The sequence below is a fragment of the Lonchura striata genome, chromosome 2 (assembly GCF_050655825.1).
Source record: "Lonchura striata isolate lonStrDom1 chromosome 2, ASM5065582v1, whole genome shotgun sequence".
NCBI classification, from domain to species: Eukaryota; Metazoa; Chordata; class Aves; order Passeriformes; family Estrildidae; genus Lonchura; species Lonchura striata.
Window position 1 is genome coordinate 124,391,050 of NC_140704.1, and position 17,180 is coordinate 124,408,229.

The window sequence follows — 17,180 nt, forward strand, 5'->3', positions numbered from 1 at the left end:
CAGTCTCACACTATGATTTTCTTACTTTTGCATAATTAAAGTTTCTTTTTGCATAAATAAAACTAAACACAAATACCATGAGCACCTATACAAACTTCTACTTGCATACAACTGGACCAATATTAAACAATACAGCAGAATCAAGTATATTTGTGGATGTTCTTTTTTCACTCGTCTATAAAAAAATAGTACTGTATTAGTAGTAAGTAAAAGCACTAAGAAATACACTAATGCCTCCTGGCAGGATCACAGAAATATATCTCTAGTGCTGTTTTGACAAAATGTCAAAATCTTCACTTGAAAAACAAATTAAATGTTTGTATATTGAGAATTAAGAGCATGGTATTATAAACTTGACAGAAGCTCTCAACAGTCTGTCAAAAATAGTGGCAAAAATGATTATTTATTTCAAAGCCTGGTTGAGGTTTTGATTTAGGATTGCATATTTAAAATAATTACAAAATATCATATATAACAGTATTTATAAACTATATATGACCACAAGCTACAGTGGTCTGGATTTTTTTTCTCCAGAATTCTTTGTTGAAGAAAAAAGGTGAAGCAATCTATAATGGGCCAGTAGTACCTGTTATCCTTTGTAGTTATTTCTTCCTTACTCCTTTGTTCAGTTTTCAAACAATTTGAAATCCCACCAAAACCAAAGATAAACATCCCAGGAGAACAACCATTATGAGAAAAGCAAAACTAGTACTGCACTTTGCCATTCATCATTGTATCCAATTTAATTTCTTTTTTTAGAGAATTTTCCATGATTTTGCTTCCTTGTATAAATATATCCTCTAGATTTAGTCTTTATTTATATTTATGAAAAAGAACAAATATTAGAATACCAGAAATGTATTGTGAATATAGCTGCATTTCTTTCCATACAGGTATTAGTGAAAAGTTGTCTATATTAACTATTTGCCCTCTCACTTTTCTGTCTCTAATTTATTGTTATGAAACATGATAAGAAGAAACTGTAGAAGTTGCTTTCCCTTTTGTAATACTAAAGATTATATTGTACTCATGGAAAAGTTTAGCCTTTAAGAGCAAAATAGTGGCCCATGTCTGAGACCAAGTTTTGTTGGCTGGCATAACCCTTGTGAGGTTTTCAATCTGCATTGTGAAGTATGTGAGTAATACAAAAAAACCCCCAAACCTTCCAGTAATATATTAAACACACTTATTACAGAAACCAAGAAAAATGAAAGAGATTGAATCTCAAGAACAATGCAAACCTCTCTTTTGAGAAACACGGTTTAATAAATTATAAATACAGCATCATGTGAAATAGAAAAATAAAGTCAGCCTTCCTTACTGAAAAAAAAAAACTGCACAAATCAAGAACTTTTTATTACCAGTTGTGATGATGGAATTGAAATATTGCAAGATAAAATTATTATTGCTTAGGAAAGGTAGGTTTTTCTATACTAACTCCTAGAAATAATGTTATGAATGTTGCACTAAGAATTTTTGATCATCAGGGTAGGCATAGTAGATGGCGGCATAACTCCATCTCACCAGGGTAAGTTTCAACATTGGCAAACAGCTGGAAACTAAGTAAGAATGCATAAAAAGGACAGACATCCACACAGCACTAATTCATCCCCAGTCTCCAGTGATCTTGTACATCAAGAATTTCTTGTCTCTCTAAATGTAATATTTGAGCTTGTCAAAGTTATGCTTGAACTGGCATAAACTTCTTGCATCCACAACATCCACCAGCAAAGAGCTACACAACTTACTTACATGAAACATAAAGAAATACTGCTTTTGTTCAATCTCAACCTATTTTAATGAATTTAAATATTGGAAGGGAGAACAAATATTTCCTAATTTATCTACTTCTATTCTCTTTCATAATTTTAATTCTTATTACTTCTCTTAGATATTACAGGTTAGACAAAAAAATCAGCAACTTTCTGATTACATCACTAAGAAAAATACAGGCATTTGTTCACAAGAAAATAACATTAATTTGTAGATCTGATTTATGGATACAAAGACTATAAACATCTGGGCAATGAATGATGTTATCCTGACTGTGGTACAATAAAGTTTCAAATCCTTAAAGTGAAGAGAAGGAAGAAACACTGAGCATGGAAAATCTCAGGTTTTTCTGCAAGAATCCTTGCATGTTCTGGATTGCATGGCAAAAGCTTAAAAATTTAACTAGTAACTGAGGAAAATTATAAAAGGATTATTTTATATTTGGACAAGGAACTAAACATATTTCAAGTGAAATTATCTGAGATTTCTGAGTCGGCAAAAGTCTACTAAAAATGTCACAAGCACACATAATTACTTTCTCCCTTTCACATTTTTCTTACCAGACTCATCTGTTTCACTTATTGGCCCAAATTCATAGAAACCACCTATGTCTGTCAAATTATTCTGGTGCCTCTGTAAAGTCTGAAGGCTGTTCTGTGCTTGTCCTGGCATAGCTCATAACCACACGGATTACATATTTTTTTTTAAATATAGAAGATGTCTAAGGATAGTCAGCTGCAATTCAGCAGCTGGAGCCTATCCTACTACATGTGATGGCTCTGCACTGCTCCCCACCATCCCTCATATAAAGCATTCCAGTTGTGGTAAAGAATCAGCAGCCTAACTTGAGCAGATGTGGCAAAACAGCCTACAGAAATTTTACTATCTGTAATAAAAATGTGTTTTATTTGCTCTTTTGTTCTGTGTTTTTGACCCAACTATGGATTTCCTTCTGTTGAATATGCTTTCCACTTGTCCCCACTCCACCAGCATTCCCTTCCTACATGTTGATCCCTCTTTTCTTTGAGCCCAGCCTTGCTTTGTCTTGCAAGCAGATTGTGTATGAGCTCAACTGAGGGCTAGCAATAAACCACAACAAGAAGAAAGTACAATCATTTACACTATCCAAGGAGAAATGGCAAGCACAACATTGATTCACTGATCAGTCCTTCCTTCCTTTCTACCAGCGTTGAAGGTGAGGCAACAGAAGATTCTTGCCTAATTTCTCCTTAGAAAGCCAGCACTGGTATGTCAGCCACTTTAAGCTGCTTTCATACCACTGGAGAGGTTTTGACATCTCAGGATTAAGACTGTTGTTAAACTGAACTCTAATTAGAAGTGTTCATCTCTCTCCAGTCAATACAGAAGGAGCCTAAATGGGCTTGATCCTAACTTAACTGCATAAAGAAAAAAACTGCATAAAGAAAAATGGAGAAATTTGGCCCTATACCTTCTGCTGATTGCAACCACATTGATGGAGATGACTTTGATCAGCTCCTTCTAATAGAGTGGTCCCCAGCAGGTACTTTTCCTCTGGTAGAGGCAGCCAGCCCATGATAGCCCCATAGCTACATTAAGAGTTGCTATTTGCAAACTGTTAGAAGGAACATTTTCAGAATTGTCAAATCAGTAACGTTAAAAGAAATGGAAGTCCCAGCAATGCCAGAGGAAGGTGTGCACACATCTGAGAAAGGGCTAAGCAAGCACTGGTAGAGCATCCATGCATGTACAGCTTTAAACACATGAAATAACAAATTTGAAGGATTAGGTGCAAAACTCATCCATGAGAAAGCTCACCAAATACTTCCAAACCTTTAGACAAAACTGTCATAAGAAGAACGTGGAAGATGTGACCAAGAAAAGAAAGACTTCTTAAAAAGGAACTAAGAAAAGTTCTGTTTAGGTTTATAGGGCACAGAAAGCTACTTAAATAGGAAGACAGCCTTCAAGGCACTAAGCTTGAGCTTGGGAATGTTATACCTCTTCTCTTCATATGCACATATACTATAGCTTTTAGGAAGTAAATGCTATACTAAAGATCAATGACTTTAGAAAAGCACATGCAAAGACTTTGCAAAAGATCAAGACACAGATGATATAACGATTCAATTTTAGTATTTGATAACAGCTAAACTTGATCACCTTAGGGTTTTGGACTAAGAGGAACTTAACTGCTTCCAACTTAAAAATAAAAGCAAACAAAATCACAAGAAAACAAAAGCAAAAAAATTTAAAAAGCTAAAAGCAGGATAATTATGCACACATCAATATGCATCCATACCTAAATGCCACAGACCCCAATAGGCATTCATAAATTTAGAAGGATTCCTTTCTCAAATACAGTGCACACACATGACCTCATGTATATAAATGCATAAACCAGCTGTATTTTCTTCCCTACTTGCAGCAAATGTCTCAAAAAAGACAACATTGCATAACATTTTCTTCAGGTGCACACTCATGTAGAAAAGCAACAGAAGCCTAGCAAATTGCAGTAAAATTTAGCATTGCACATGGAAGATCAGTCCCATAGATTGCTTCAAGAGAACTAAAACCAACTACATCCCAAAGAAGTCCAAAACAAAACCACCTGATATCACTGCCAAATAATAAGTGCTTCTTCCTGCATTACTAAGAAACACATCTGCAACCTTGGAATTTCTCTCTGACAGACTTCATACTTCTACCATCTACTAATGACTGATATGCTTGATCTGTTAAAAAGATGGATTTAAACTTTTTTTTAATAATGAGAAAAGTATTTTTCACCCCTCATTTCCAAAACCAGCTGGAGCAGTTTGGCATAAATGTTCAAAAAATATCTCAACTAGTAAAGGACTGCCAAATTCCACCAAGAAAGGTAAAATGACTAGGAAAAAGAATAAGCCACTGAAAATCTTTTCTTAAAATGGAAACACTTGTGCAATTTCAACTCTCCTTTGCAAGCATTATTATGTCCTGTGAAATCAAGAACTCAAAAGCTCCATTTCAAGTAGACAGTTAGGTTATGGTTTGAAGGCCTCTTGATTTCAGTCTTATTTAAGAAAAATCAAAGGGGTTTATCTTAATGAATACATACCTTAAAAGCACCAGGTTCTTGTTTATCATAAAGACTTATCCATACCCTGCAAGTTTTAACACACTTTACAAATAAATACAAACAACTTCTATTCCAGATAAGCTTTATAACTCTTACTGATCCTCTTTTTTCTTTAGTCATTTTCTGTTAAAATCTGTCCAAGATATGCCACAGGCTCAGGATTAAGAAATAATAATTTTAAAAAATCAACATCTACACCAAAAAAAAATCCAATTCAATCCCCTTTCAACTTACAAAAACGTGCCTCATAGGGACCATAAAATCCATGTAATTACCTGCTGCAGGATCTGTAACTGCTTGACTGGTGATGCCAGATGGTGGTTCTTGAAGCTGGTACGTTGCATTTGTGGAGGGTGTCGTAGGGCTGGTGTTGCTGTTTGTCATGTAATGTGAAGGGTATGGTGAGCTATTATAATACTGTGCATATTGGCCCTGGCCAAAACTGGGGTAAGAGGGATATTCCTGCAAGACAAAAAAAAACAACTGAGTAGTCCATCAAAATTTTGCTACTTTTTTAGTATAAATTACAAAATATAACTACAAACACATGTCAGACTTTGAGCACAGGACTCCCTGGACTTGACGCTGTAGGACCTAAAACTGTGAGGCAATAAAATGAAATCTAAATTACACATAATTTAGTATGTCTTCTCATACAAACAGTTTATTAGACACACTGCTGAAGATGTGTGAATCAGAACATCGACTTCTGACAATTAGTTCTAAGATGACAGATTGAAGAAAAACAATTATGAACTTTAGTTTAACTTGAAAGATGACAATTTCTTTCAACAAGCTATTTAAGAGCTACACTTTTGCACTGGATGAGAATTCTAAGTTTGCCAAAGTTTGCTGAACTCCTATTTACAAATTTACCTGCTGTGAACTATTAAATCCAGTAGAATTTGTGAGTGAATTATTTCCTGCATATATTCCTGATGATGTTGTAAAACTGCTGCCTGAAATGAAATGAAAAATTATGTGAATTACTAAAACAAAGTATTGGAAAATAACTTCTTTCACACAATTATATCATAATATTATAGCATATTTGTAATATTTCCCATATGTTGACCAGTTCAGCTTTATAACATGTTAATACATAGAAAGTGATAATTCATAGTTCTTACACTCTGTGTTTCATTATTGCAATAAAAAAAATCCCCTTGAAATTTAGACTGGAATTTTGGACCCACCTCAGGTCTGATTGCAAATTCAGCTATTGCACCCCTCTGAATAACATTCAGCACTGTGGAAGTAATGAGGGCTTCTTTACTTCTTTTTTTTTCTTCCCCCCCCCTTTTTTTTTTTTTGATGAACAATAACGGCAAGCCTTGTCCCAAGAGACACCATCGCCCCTCATGAAAGTCTGGTGGCTGTTTCTCCTGCCATCTTTGAGAACTGTGTCCTCTTTTCTCCCCGAGCCTCAGTGCCTCACAGGAGCAGCAAAAGCCAAAACTCCCTGCTCCAAACAGCTCAGTCCGACTGCAAATCCATTAGGACTCACTAATCGATCAGAGACAGCCTTGGGCTGCAAACCTTTCCTCTTTTGACAGAGTGTGCTCGGCATGACACAAGAGAAAAAAAGTACCTCTCTGAAAAGGGAGACCCAAGATGGAATTTAGCCCAGAGACTGAATTACTGCCTTTATCTCCCTCCTCCGGCTTTCATGAGCCACCAAAAATAGACAGATGGGGCTCTCGTTTAATACCCAACCTGAGAAGCTGTTCCACTAAAAGGGCAGCAACCCCCTTTCAGCTGTCTTGCCCTGGCTGGCTGTAACCCAGGAGTGACACAGCCACCAGCTGAGACATATAGATGCCCAGGGTGAAGCTACATAAGCCACCACAAAGTCTGTAATGAGGCAACCTATTGAACTCATCCATCAGAAGAGCACCAGTCAGTGCAGGTTATTAAAGTGCACAGGTTGTTTACAGCCTCTCTCACCATCAAAATCTACCTCAGTGCAAAGATATACTTTGAGGCCTTAGGAGCAAAACTTGCAGGTGAGCAAAGGAGACGCGGGATGAAAATCAACAGGGAGACAGGCACACAGATGCACCAATCTTCTGATGTACCCAACACAACCCAATTAACAACTAAATCCAAAAGGAGGTTGCTCACTGGGAGAAGCAACATTTCTTGCAACTCCAAAGAAGACAGAATGCAGACAGGGGTCCATACTTACTACAACCCTTGAAGGACATTTGTGCGCTATTTAGATTTCTTAAACAGAAAACCATCAAACCAAGAGGTATTGTAGCTATGAGAAGTCAGAAGGAAAAATATTTAAATGTTTTGACTGCAAAATCACATACAAGTGAAGTCTCAAAGAAGTAGATGAGAAGTCCAACAGCAGTGGGAGTAAAAGATGAAGCTTAAACTTAATGTATGAAATTACTATAAACATTTATCTTCTATCTTCTACTAGTGCAAAATCTCTGATTGTTGATAGATGCTACTAATCCTGTGAACTAAAATCAGATTACTTCAGCAGAAGAGTTGACATCCAAGTTTAGCAGATAGTACAGATAAACAGTACTAATGAGAAAAACATGTTGTTTTAAATTTAATTTAAAATTGGAAAACAGATGTTATTTTTTTATTGTGACAAACACAAAAGCCAAAATACAGCTCAAAAATATTTTAAGTTGTAAAACTTTGAAATAATATTTTATTTCTAATAGTGCTCTGACTGGAAAAATATAAGTCACTGTGTCTCTTCTTATTTCTGTAGGGCTTTTTAAAGATGCAGTAATACATTCAAACTCAGGTTTTAAAGGTGCACAGTTTGAGCCAATCTAAAAAGATATAAAAGGTCTCACGTAATTATAAGTAGAAAAACTCTAGACTTCGTTTGAGGAACACATTATCTTTCCTCAGAAAGTTTGGAAAATAATTTGCAAGAGCAAATGAGAAAAGTAATTACATGCCAGCCATCATCTCTCCCTCTCAGACAAAGAGACAAACACACTCTAACATGCAGATCTCTCTTTCATCTCATGGTCAGCACTGGCTTCTAGGGAGGAGGGGTAAGGGTCTCCTAGACCGTAACAAACGTGAAGCAGGTTTCTCAGAAACAGCTCTGTGGGCCACCCAGAACTACAGGCCTGAAGCTGTTTTTTAAAATACTCATGATTTTGCAAATTGCTTTTTAAATATTCAGCCATAACATGGCATAGAGCCGCTATCTTGCCTTAGTTGAACAAACACAAAAATAAGAATCACTACAAAACACGCAAGATTTAGTGCCCTAAGTTAGCCGGCTACATAGCTTTAAAATGTGATAAAAGCTGTAAATTGCAGGTCAAAGGTCTATTTTGCAAAGAGCTCTGACCCACATTAAAGCTGGGAATCCCAGTCAGCATGGGAAGGCGGCCGGACCCTGCTGGGACTAGGGCGCGCTCCAGGTGCGGGGCGCGCCCCGTGCCGCCGCAGGCACGGGATAAGGTCCTCCCCCGTGTGCTGGCCACAGAAGCCCATTTGCTTCCCTAGCTCAGTCTCCTTGCCATGGGCTATGTCTATCATCAGGGTATGTGGCAGAAGTTTAGTGCAGCTCTCTTGGGAAAGCCTTAGACGGCCAGATGGGCTATTTAAACTCAAGGTTTCTTCCATTTGCTTACAGTGTTTAAAAATCCTTGGCAAACTCCCCCTTGTTGTCCTAGTAACTGCTTAGCCATCCAGCACAATATTTTTATACTGTATAATAATAACCAAATACCTTAACGTTTACTTTTTTACGGTTGAATTCCCAAACCCATGGGATAATTATTCTCTATCATCACAGCCTTGGTAACTAAAACAACGCTAGTGCTCATCACAGGTCTAGCACCCTTCTAGTGGTAGGGTACTCAAGTGGAGGGCACAAGCCATGCTTTTTATCACAATCAAAGGAGACCCAAATAAGACATTTGCAAATGGAGCTCTTTTCTTACTGTTTCTCCCAGCCCTTCTCCACTCCATTTATCCTCACTATGCTATTCCTATAAATCTGCCAATATAGGAACAACGGCCCATTCCCACAGCTATTAGTCATGTAAGTGGTCTTTCAACATCTATGAAGCAACTTATATGAAAAACAGCTTAAGGAACACACTCGTTAAATAAAGTAAGGTGGGGGGAGAGGGGAGTGGGGAGATGCATGGTAGAACTGCCTGAGTCCTCTTCTCACCCTCTCCCCTATACACAGTCCCTTATTGAGATTATAAATTTGCGACAAACAAAAATCCAATTACCAGAACCAATTTAGCAAGGAGTCACAGGCAGCAATTCTCCTTATAATTTTCATAAGTTGGCAGCCTCTCCCCCCACTATTGTTCGGTGACTAATGACGCTGTAATCTTAGCAGGGTCAGGAAAAGCACTGGGTTTAACTGGCTGCACACACACCGCGAGGCAGCGTCTCCACATTGCAGGGAGACATTCATCCCCGGGAGAGGAACCAGAATTAGCTCCAAAGCTTTGGAGCGAGAGGTAACCCCAGTCAGGGAACACGAGCAGGACAACTGCAAGGCCGCTAGGAAATCCCCTTTGCCGCAGGCAAGAATGCCAGCAGGGCCCCGAGCCGCTGTCATGTAGCTCGGCTGCGGAGTAGGTTGTGGGATCCATTATCTCCATTTAGCAGCTCAGCAGCTGCACGCAGGAGATGAAGAACAGCTATTGCAGACTATGACAAGGCTGAGGCTGCAGCCTGCCCATATACTGCTGGAGGGAAAAGGGAGAATAAACTCATGTTCCTCTCTGGAGGTTTCTGCACAAACAACTGAACAGCAGCAGCACTAACCCCATCCTCTGTCATGAGAATTAATTTTCTCTTTAAATAATAGTTGAAATTATGAACAGGTTCTCCTTCCAAAATTAAATCAGGAAAGAGAAACAAATGTTCCTGTTTACTTTTAACAGCTGTTCAATCAAAAGGAAGAGTTAAGTAAATTTAGAGTTGTTTCAAATACACAAGTTTACTTAATGAAAATATTACAAAAACATATATTCTCATGTGTAGTATAGACATATATTGTCAAACATTTAACTGCAAGAAAAACCTGCTCAGAAATGTGATTCTTTTCTACTTAGCAACTAACAACTCCTCCAGTTTTTTCATTTGAAATATTCTCCTTATTTCCATTCTTATGGTCTCTAAGGTTTCTGTAGAAGACCAGTCCTTCCTTCAGCCATACATTGTGCTGCTTATGGGCACAACAGAAAGGACATACACACATCACAGGGATGCTCCAAGTCTGACCTGTGGCTCTTCTGCTCAAGCCTGATTGTTAGTGATCCACTGACTTCCACAGGTGGGCAGGTCTCAGCCCAAGCACAGAACAGCTAGAGCACAACCCAGGCTAAGACTCCTCCCCCCCACCCCCCAAGCCCTGCAGACAATTCCATCATTAAATCAATGCTTCTGATCCTTTTCTTCCGAGAGCTTCACAACTGGGTCATCTTTAACATATTTCTTTTTGCAGAAAAAATATAAGATCCTTGCCTCTCAAAGTATACAGCTGAAATGCTTTCCAAGATGTTACTGTTCCATCTCTTGACAACTGTCACCCTTTGCTGAGGATGACAATTCTGATGTTATACTAATTTTGCATACAGCAAAAAAAAAAAAAAAAAAAAAAAAAAAGCAATACCCTTTATGGCAAACTCTATGCAGTCTATTGGCAGAGTCCTAGCTTTGCACTACTAATGCCAGCATTCACATTACTTACAGCTTTCACTTAAAATTTTCCAAGCACTCTCTACATTATCCTATGCTGCTCCCTCTTCCCTCCCTCTATTGAATGAGTTTCCAATAGACATCTGCAAAACTATTTCCCTGTCCTCCCTAAAATCCCGTTTTATTGACATCCCTCTGCTTGAGATCTTACAAAAAACACCTTTACAGCAGTTAGATAACCAGTATGGGGTGCCAGATGTCTATTATATATAAACAGTGTCAGCTTTATTGTTATTAGGCTCTTCTAGCCTGTGTATTAATTTTAGCCTCCAGCTTCTATGGACTATATTTTTATTTGCCTGTAGAAGTTAACACAACAGCACCCCAGTATATGACTGTGGCATGAAGGCACTACTGAAATAGAAATTATAGGCAGCAGAGACATGATTTTTCAATCATACTATTTCCTAGCAACTATGAATTATCAGTTCTTTAAAAGCTAAAATGTTGATTCAGAAGTTCATTTTAGCTACTGCTGGCAAGGATTTTGCACTTTCTCCTACAGAGAGGTAGGATTTTTGGATGGGGGAAGGTGGGTGTGGAGGTGTGTTTGCTTCAGTTCTATTGTGCAGCTGCTTGCAGAAAGCAAAACCATTAACCTTGTTTGGCTATATTTAATTTCATGAGGAGAAGTTCATCACTATTCAGCATGTAGATGAAAATCCATGCTACTCTGTTCCTGTCCCTCTTGCTTGTCAGAGCACACTATAAATCAGCAATATTTGAGAGGTCAGATGGTCAGTTCTGCCCTATGGAGCTACTCAACACACAGTTCAAAAGGACACTTTAAAAATGCAACAAAAAACATCTCTTTTGTGTCTAAGCAAAGGATTGGATCAATATATTCTTAAAGCTGTGGAACAAAAGCAAAATCTTATTCACTCAGTCTCTGAAAGCACTTTTGCCTCAAGATATTTTATGGAGTGTTTACTTGGTGGCACACAGTTTGGACTGAGCTTGATAATATACAAAGGTGCTAAACTTATAAGACAATATGGCCCATTTCTTTGATTGGCTATTTATGTCAACAATTCCAAAATCTGTAACACACCTGATAACTACTGCCAAATTCAGGGGTGAAAAGGCCTGCAGCAGACATCCCAAATTAGCTATTTCTGGTAAACAAAGATTTTTTAAAATATCCGTTAAGTGGTGAGCAATCCAGAACCAGGCACACCCAGTGACTTCTCAATACAGAAGAGGGGAAAGGAATTGGGAAAACAAGGTGGAAAGACATTAAAAAAACTAAACAGGCAAGTACAGCTACAAAATATAATTGATAATAATAGCCTGCACATACAAAGACTTACAGCTTTTAAATAGACTTCAAAGAAACAGACTTCAATCATTACTTAGCTACCTCCACAGCTGCAGTAGGTATTTTTATCTTCTTCTCCCTCCTCGAACATGCTCAGGTGTCAAATTATATTTGGCACTTCCTAAATTCATAATCCTGTCACGTTTTACAGGACTAGTTCTGTCTCATTCACTATTTGCTAAACTATTGCTATTCAGAGATACATTTTTTTTTTACTGTAATAACAATAGAATACTTCATTGTTTAAAATTTAATGAAGCAAGGGGTCTTCTAAACTGCTGAGAGCTGGCCTGTTGCTCTCTCAGCAAAGGCAATCATCATTTCATCTCCAACTGCAATAAAATCAGAGTTAAGTGCTCAAGCAAACATTCATTTTTATTCTAGGAATATAACAAAATAAGGAGGAAAAAGCCCCACTACAGCATTGGCTACATGCTATATCTAATTAATGGTAATATCTGTTTATACAGACCTTGCATCTGGTAGCTATAGGGAGCCTGTCCAGGTTGAGGTGTGCTAAAGCTGGCACCGTAGCTTAGAAATCCTGTCTGTCCAGGTGACTGTGACTGTGCCAATCCACCTTCTGTCTTGATGCCTGCCCACAATGCACCTAAATCAGTTAGTGACAGCAAATCTATTTGTTCATATTCAAACAGGGCTGGAAAATAAAATCTTAATTAACTTAACAGCCATTTTAACATATACCTACTATTGCCTCAGAGAACAAATATTGAGAGCATGCACAAATTAATAGGGTAAGGGCAGTCTAAAAGCACATTGAAAACTGAAGTTCACCAGGGAGAGGTTAAATTCAAAACTGTGTTTCCAATAACTGCAAAAGAAATTTATACATGAACAGGAAGTTGCATTATTCCTTTTTTCCTTTCCTGCCAGAGGCAAACTTTTCCATATATTCATGACATTACACAGAGGTAGATTAGCAACTTTATATGAATTTAATGAAGCATAGCATAACCAAGCTCTCCTGCCATCTACCCATTAATGACATAAATGAAAATTGCATTGTATATTATTCCTACATGAAAATTACACAGCTCCAAGAATTGCTTTTTTAAGAATTAGAAGTGGACAAAGAAAACTAGCAGTATTAAGTGCAATGATGATTTTTCAAAGGCAATTAAACACTAATTCAGTTCTTAACAAATAAGCACCTAAGAGACAGGAACTATTCCTGAAGCAATCTTCTGAACTGGGTAAAACATAGCAAAGTCATTAATCTGCACTGATGGAGAAATCCATTACCTACCACATTACTTTCTCCTTTCTAAATTTAGTTATAAAATAATCCAAAGTCTGATCAGTGAATGACTTGCTGTCCAGTTTCAGTGATTCTTCCCTCAATTTGTAAGGCAATGAGCAAGCAAATATCAGCAAGCAAAATACTGAGGAAATGCACACAATTCAGCCTCTATCTCTTAGTTTTAATTGTAACATTGTCCCAGCATGAACTACAATTTTAAAATAATTAGAGCCGAAGTAATGGAAAAGTGATACAATATTCTTAGGTTTCACTGTGGCATTCAGTGATACCTCATTGTTCAGAAACCAACAATATTTGAACTGAATTAACTAAGTGTGAATTAGTAACATTCCTTTGAAAATTGCTGTTAATCTAAATCCATTTCCTGGTTGGATTTTTCTTTAGACGATATCCAACAATGTTTCAAGGTAGGAGAGAGATCAGAAGCTATGCATTGGCAAAACTTCAATACCTCCCTATATACAAATGACAGCATATTTTCTACCATCTAAGTAATTATTTTTCAACTGTTGTCATCAATTAACCTCAATTCCTTCTGCCAGACCTTCTAACTGCTGAGCTAAACCTGTTTGCTTGTTTTTCCCTGATGCTTACTTGATTCTTCTGTTTCATGTTACAATTAAGCAGTTCAAATGACAAATCTTGACACCTCATTTCCAAGGGGAAACTCCTGCTGTGGATAGTTTGATATCAACAATCCCTATTTGTTGTCTGTTTAAGGACTTCTGAAATGCTGATTAAATATGGCTTAGAGAAAGTTTAACTAAATAAAGCATTAAATTCCTCGTCTAAATTTCCTTTAACAGCCTGATCCAACTTTCAATCTCGGACAGAGCAGGAGATGATCAAAAGCAGCAGTAGGAGGATGCCCCTTGAGTGAAGACAACTTGGCACTGACATGCCCTTTTGCAAGCCTCCATGCCATGAAGAGCCTTTCATCTCCTGGGGCTTACTCTCACAGTTGCTCTCATCTACAAAGCCTTCACTCATCAAACCTTGATGCTCCTTTCTCCCAAGTCTAATGTACTCAAAGAAGTGGGAAGAGACAGTGACACGAGAGGACTGCCATGGTCTGGAAGGTAAAGAAGTTGGTAAGCAAAGCCTTTGCTAGATGCTAGTGCTGGAGCAAGCAGGAGGAAAGAGCGTCAGGAAATTCTCCAGCCTCCTCAGGGGCTTTGCAGATGAAGCAGAGCCAGGAGCCCCAGGGCAGCAGCTGTCAATGGCATTCTCCTCCACCCCCCTTCCTGCCTGCATGGCTGCATGGCTGTGGAGGTGGGGAACTGCAAAAATGAAGAGGCTAGAGATACAGTTGAGACAGCACCTTCCCAAACTCCACTCTAGAGAGAAAACCTGAGGCAGGCTGATACAGGAACTCATGAATACTCTTTCTTCCAGCAGACCCAGAGTAAAGAAACAAAAAGAAAGAGGCCTCAACTCTGTTTTCCCTTTCACATAGGCATAAGTCTTCTCCCTTTATACTGCTAGAAGATTTCTGCCTGGATGAAAGGCAAGACAGAGGGTACATGGGTCTAAACTGCAGATCAAAGAGTAGAATTTTGACTCTAAGCAAAGCTTCAGCTCTTGCCTATTGCAAATGAGTGTCCTAATGCTCCCCAATTTTATCTGGGAGCACAGATTATATGGCATGCCTTAAATATGCAAAAAAAATATGTTAAATCCTAAAACTTTTTAATAGTTATTTGCTTTTAAATATTACTCCTATAAAGTACATCAGCAGGGAGCACCTTAGCGTCAGCCACAAGGCACAAGTCTGAAAAGAACAAAACACATAAAAATTCTCTTGGCTCAGATGCTGAGACTTTCAGTGGTCAAAAGTAGTTCTGCAATGTAAAACATTGCAAATTTATCTGAAGTCTTAGGCATGGGGGATGGACTAGGCAAAAAACCAAACCAAAACAAAAGAGCAGGCAAGCATGTTAACCCCCACAAGCAGTTGCCAAGTAAAGCAACTCTCAATTACAGCTCCGACGACAGTGAGACAGCTAAACTCAAGTAGTGAAATCAAGGCCTGGCTGAAGTCAGTGGGAATTTTAGAAGTGACTTCAGTGAGGTCAGGATTTATTCCAGAAGAACCAAGCAAAAACCAAAAAGTCACTGTCTGGGCTGCCCAAGCCTAGCAGTCAGCCAAGTATGAACAGGAGGTGTCCACAGGAGAAACAGGTCAACAAAAGCAGGGTGGGGAAAAGGGCTGTCTGTTATCATCCTCTCTGATCCAGGTGGAATTAGAATTAGCAGACAAGCTCTCATCAGCAACAGCAGCTCTTGTGTATGCATGTGTGTGTGTGTGTGTGTCCAAGACTCCCCATCTCATAGTGTAAGTTTATAATATGTGCATTTGAACTGAAACATCCAAATTATACTTAAAAACCTATTTTAAAGTAAGGGGTGAAATAATGTATTTTACCTAGTGTTCACCATAATCTGCCATAGGATATACTTGAGATCCAGTGGATTTTCAACTTGCAGACTTCAAGATGAGGGATTCACCAGTTTTGCACTAAAACTTTTAATACTTTTAAAGTGAACAGCCTATATGGTGAGTTCTGTCCATTTGGTATAAAACTTACATTATATGAACATATTTTTACAAAATATACTGCTCAAAGCATGTGGATTGTATATTTTTAATATATTCCCCCAGAGAAATATAAGACCTATTTTCTAATAATGCATCCTTGCTGCTGCATTGCTATGTGGTCTGCCAGCAGACAGTCTGGCAGGAAAATGGTCTCACCCATGGCAGCTTGTTTTTAAATTAAATTTTTTGGGAAATATTTGCTACTTAGTACTATCTCCTTCATCAGGCAGACAGAGCTTTAGTGGCAATTTACCTCAATTTTCACCTCCAGGGAGTTTTAAAACATTGGAAAGAGAGGATTTTTTGATGGAGGCACTTTTGAATCAGGTTTTTTTTGCCTTCTGAAAATCAGCACAGCCTTGCAGATTCATCTGGGTTCTAGTAATCTGTATCAGCTGAAATTCAGTCCTTTACAACCCGATGTAACCTCATGCACTGCTGGGGAGCAGAGCCCTGAGCAAGTCGCCAGGGGCTGGGCCTGTGTCATGCAAACCCAAAATCTCTGTTCCCATTTCACTGGTGTGTTTTTGATGTCACCAACAAGATGCTAATGATGAGCATCTCCTCCTAACCCCAAAATAGGCTTATTTTCTTGAGTACCCTTTTAGCTCTTTAATACATACATTAAGCATCACTTAATCCAAGGTGAGAAAACTAACAGTCCTCCACAAGAAATGCTCTACAGCTGTCCCAGTAAGCACTAACCTAAGGGTCACACAGGCTTGATCTAAAGAACATTTACCTCAGGAATAAAAGAGCACAGCTGTGATTTCTTACCATAGGAAGGGATTCCGTAGGGCTGGCCGGGCTGGGGGTAAGTGGCATAGGCTGTAGCTTGCTGCATTCCCGCTGTAAACTGTGTCTGCCCATAGGCAGCCATCGTTTGTGAAGACGGGGTAGGGAGAATATGTGGGTAGGGTCTGCTATTGATTACAAGTGACAGAAAATAGGACAGACACTGCATTAGACAGACATGCACGTAGTTATTTTTAGCCTTATTATAATCCTACTGCTTCATTAACACATAATCATAGGCAATGGTAGACAATGGAAACTTTAAGAGACAAAATAAGAAAGAACTAATAATATAATAATAAAGAAACAATAAGAAATCAATAATAAAATAATAAGTGAAATAAGAACTTTACAAATATTTTTCAAATACATTCTTAGCATTTAAAAAAATTTCCCTAGAAGCTGCTGCAGTTTAAATTATGGCTTAACAGATGGATTCAATTATTATTTTAAATGAGGTTGAAATCTGCCTATTCCAGTTATTATTATTACTACTACTATTATTTTAAAAAGATATCATACTTGGAAGGGTAAATCTGTGGTGGGGAGAACTGGTGTGTTTGTCTTGGGCTGAAACCACTGCTTCCAATTGCTG

General features: G+C 38.1%; 1 protein-coding gene across 38 annotated transcripts in view; it reads right to left on the bottom strand.

Annotated features, from left to right (window-relative positions):
• Window positions 1-17,180, bottom strand: part of EYA1 (EYA transcriptional coactivator and phosphatase 1) — a 152,980-nt gene that overhangs the window by 47,792 nt on the left and 88,008 nt on the right. For 18 of the 38 annotated variants that reach the window (XM_085572230.1, XM_085572224.1, XM_085572225.1 and 15 more), the window contains 5 exons: window positions 17,108-17,177; window positions 16,568-16,713; window positions 12,382-12,519; window positions 5,750-5,832; window positions 5,149-5,335 (listed from right to left, as the gene is read on the bottom strand). In XM_085572230.1, coding sequence (XP_085428356.1) covers window positions 5,149-5,335; window positions 5,750-5,832; window positions 12,382-12,519; window positions 16,568-16,713; window positions 17,108-17,177 — 624 coding nt within the window. The remainder of the gene's footprint in view (window positions 1-5,148; window positions 5,336-5,749; window positions 5,833-12,381; window positions 12,520-16,567; window positions 16,714-17,107; window positions 17,178-17,180) is intronic. The other 20 variants (XM_085572232.1, XM_085572241.1, XM_085572228.1 and 17 more) reach the window with 3 other exon arrangements.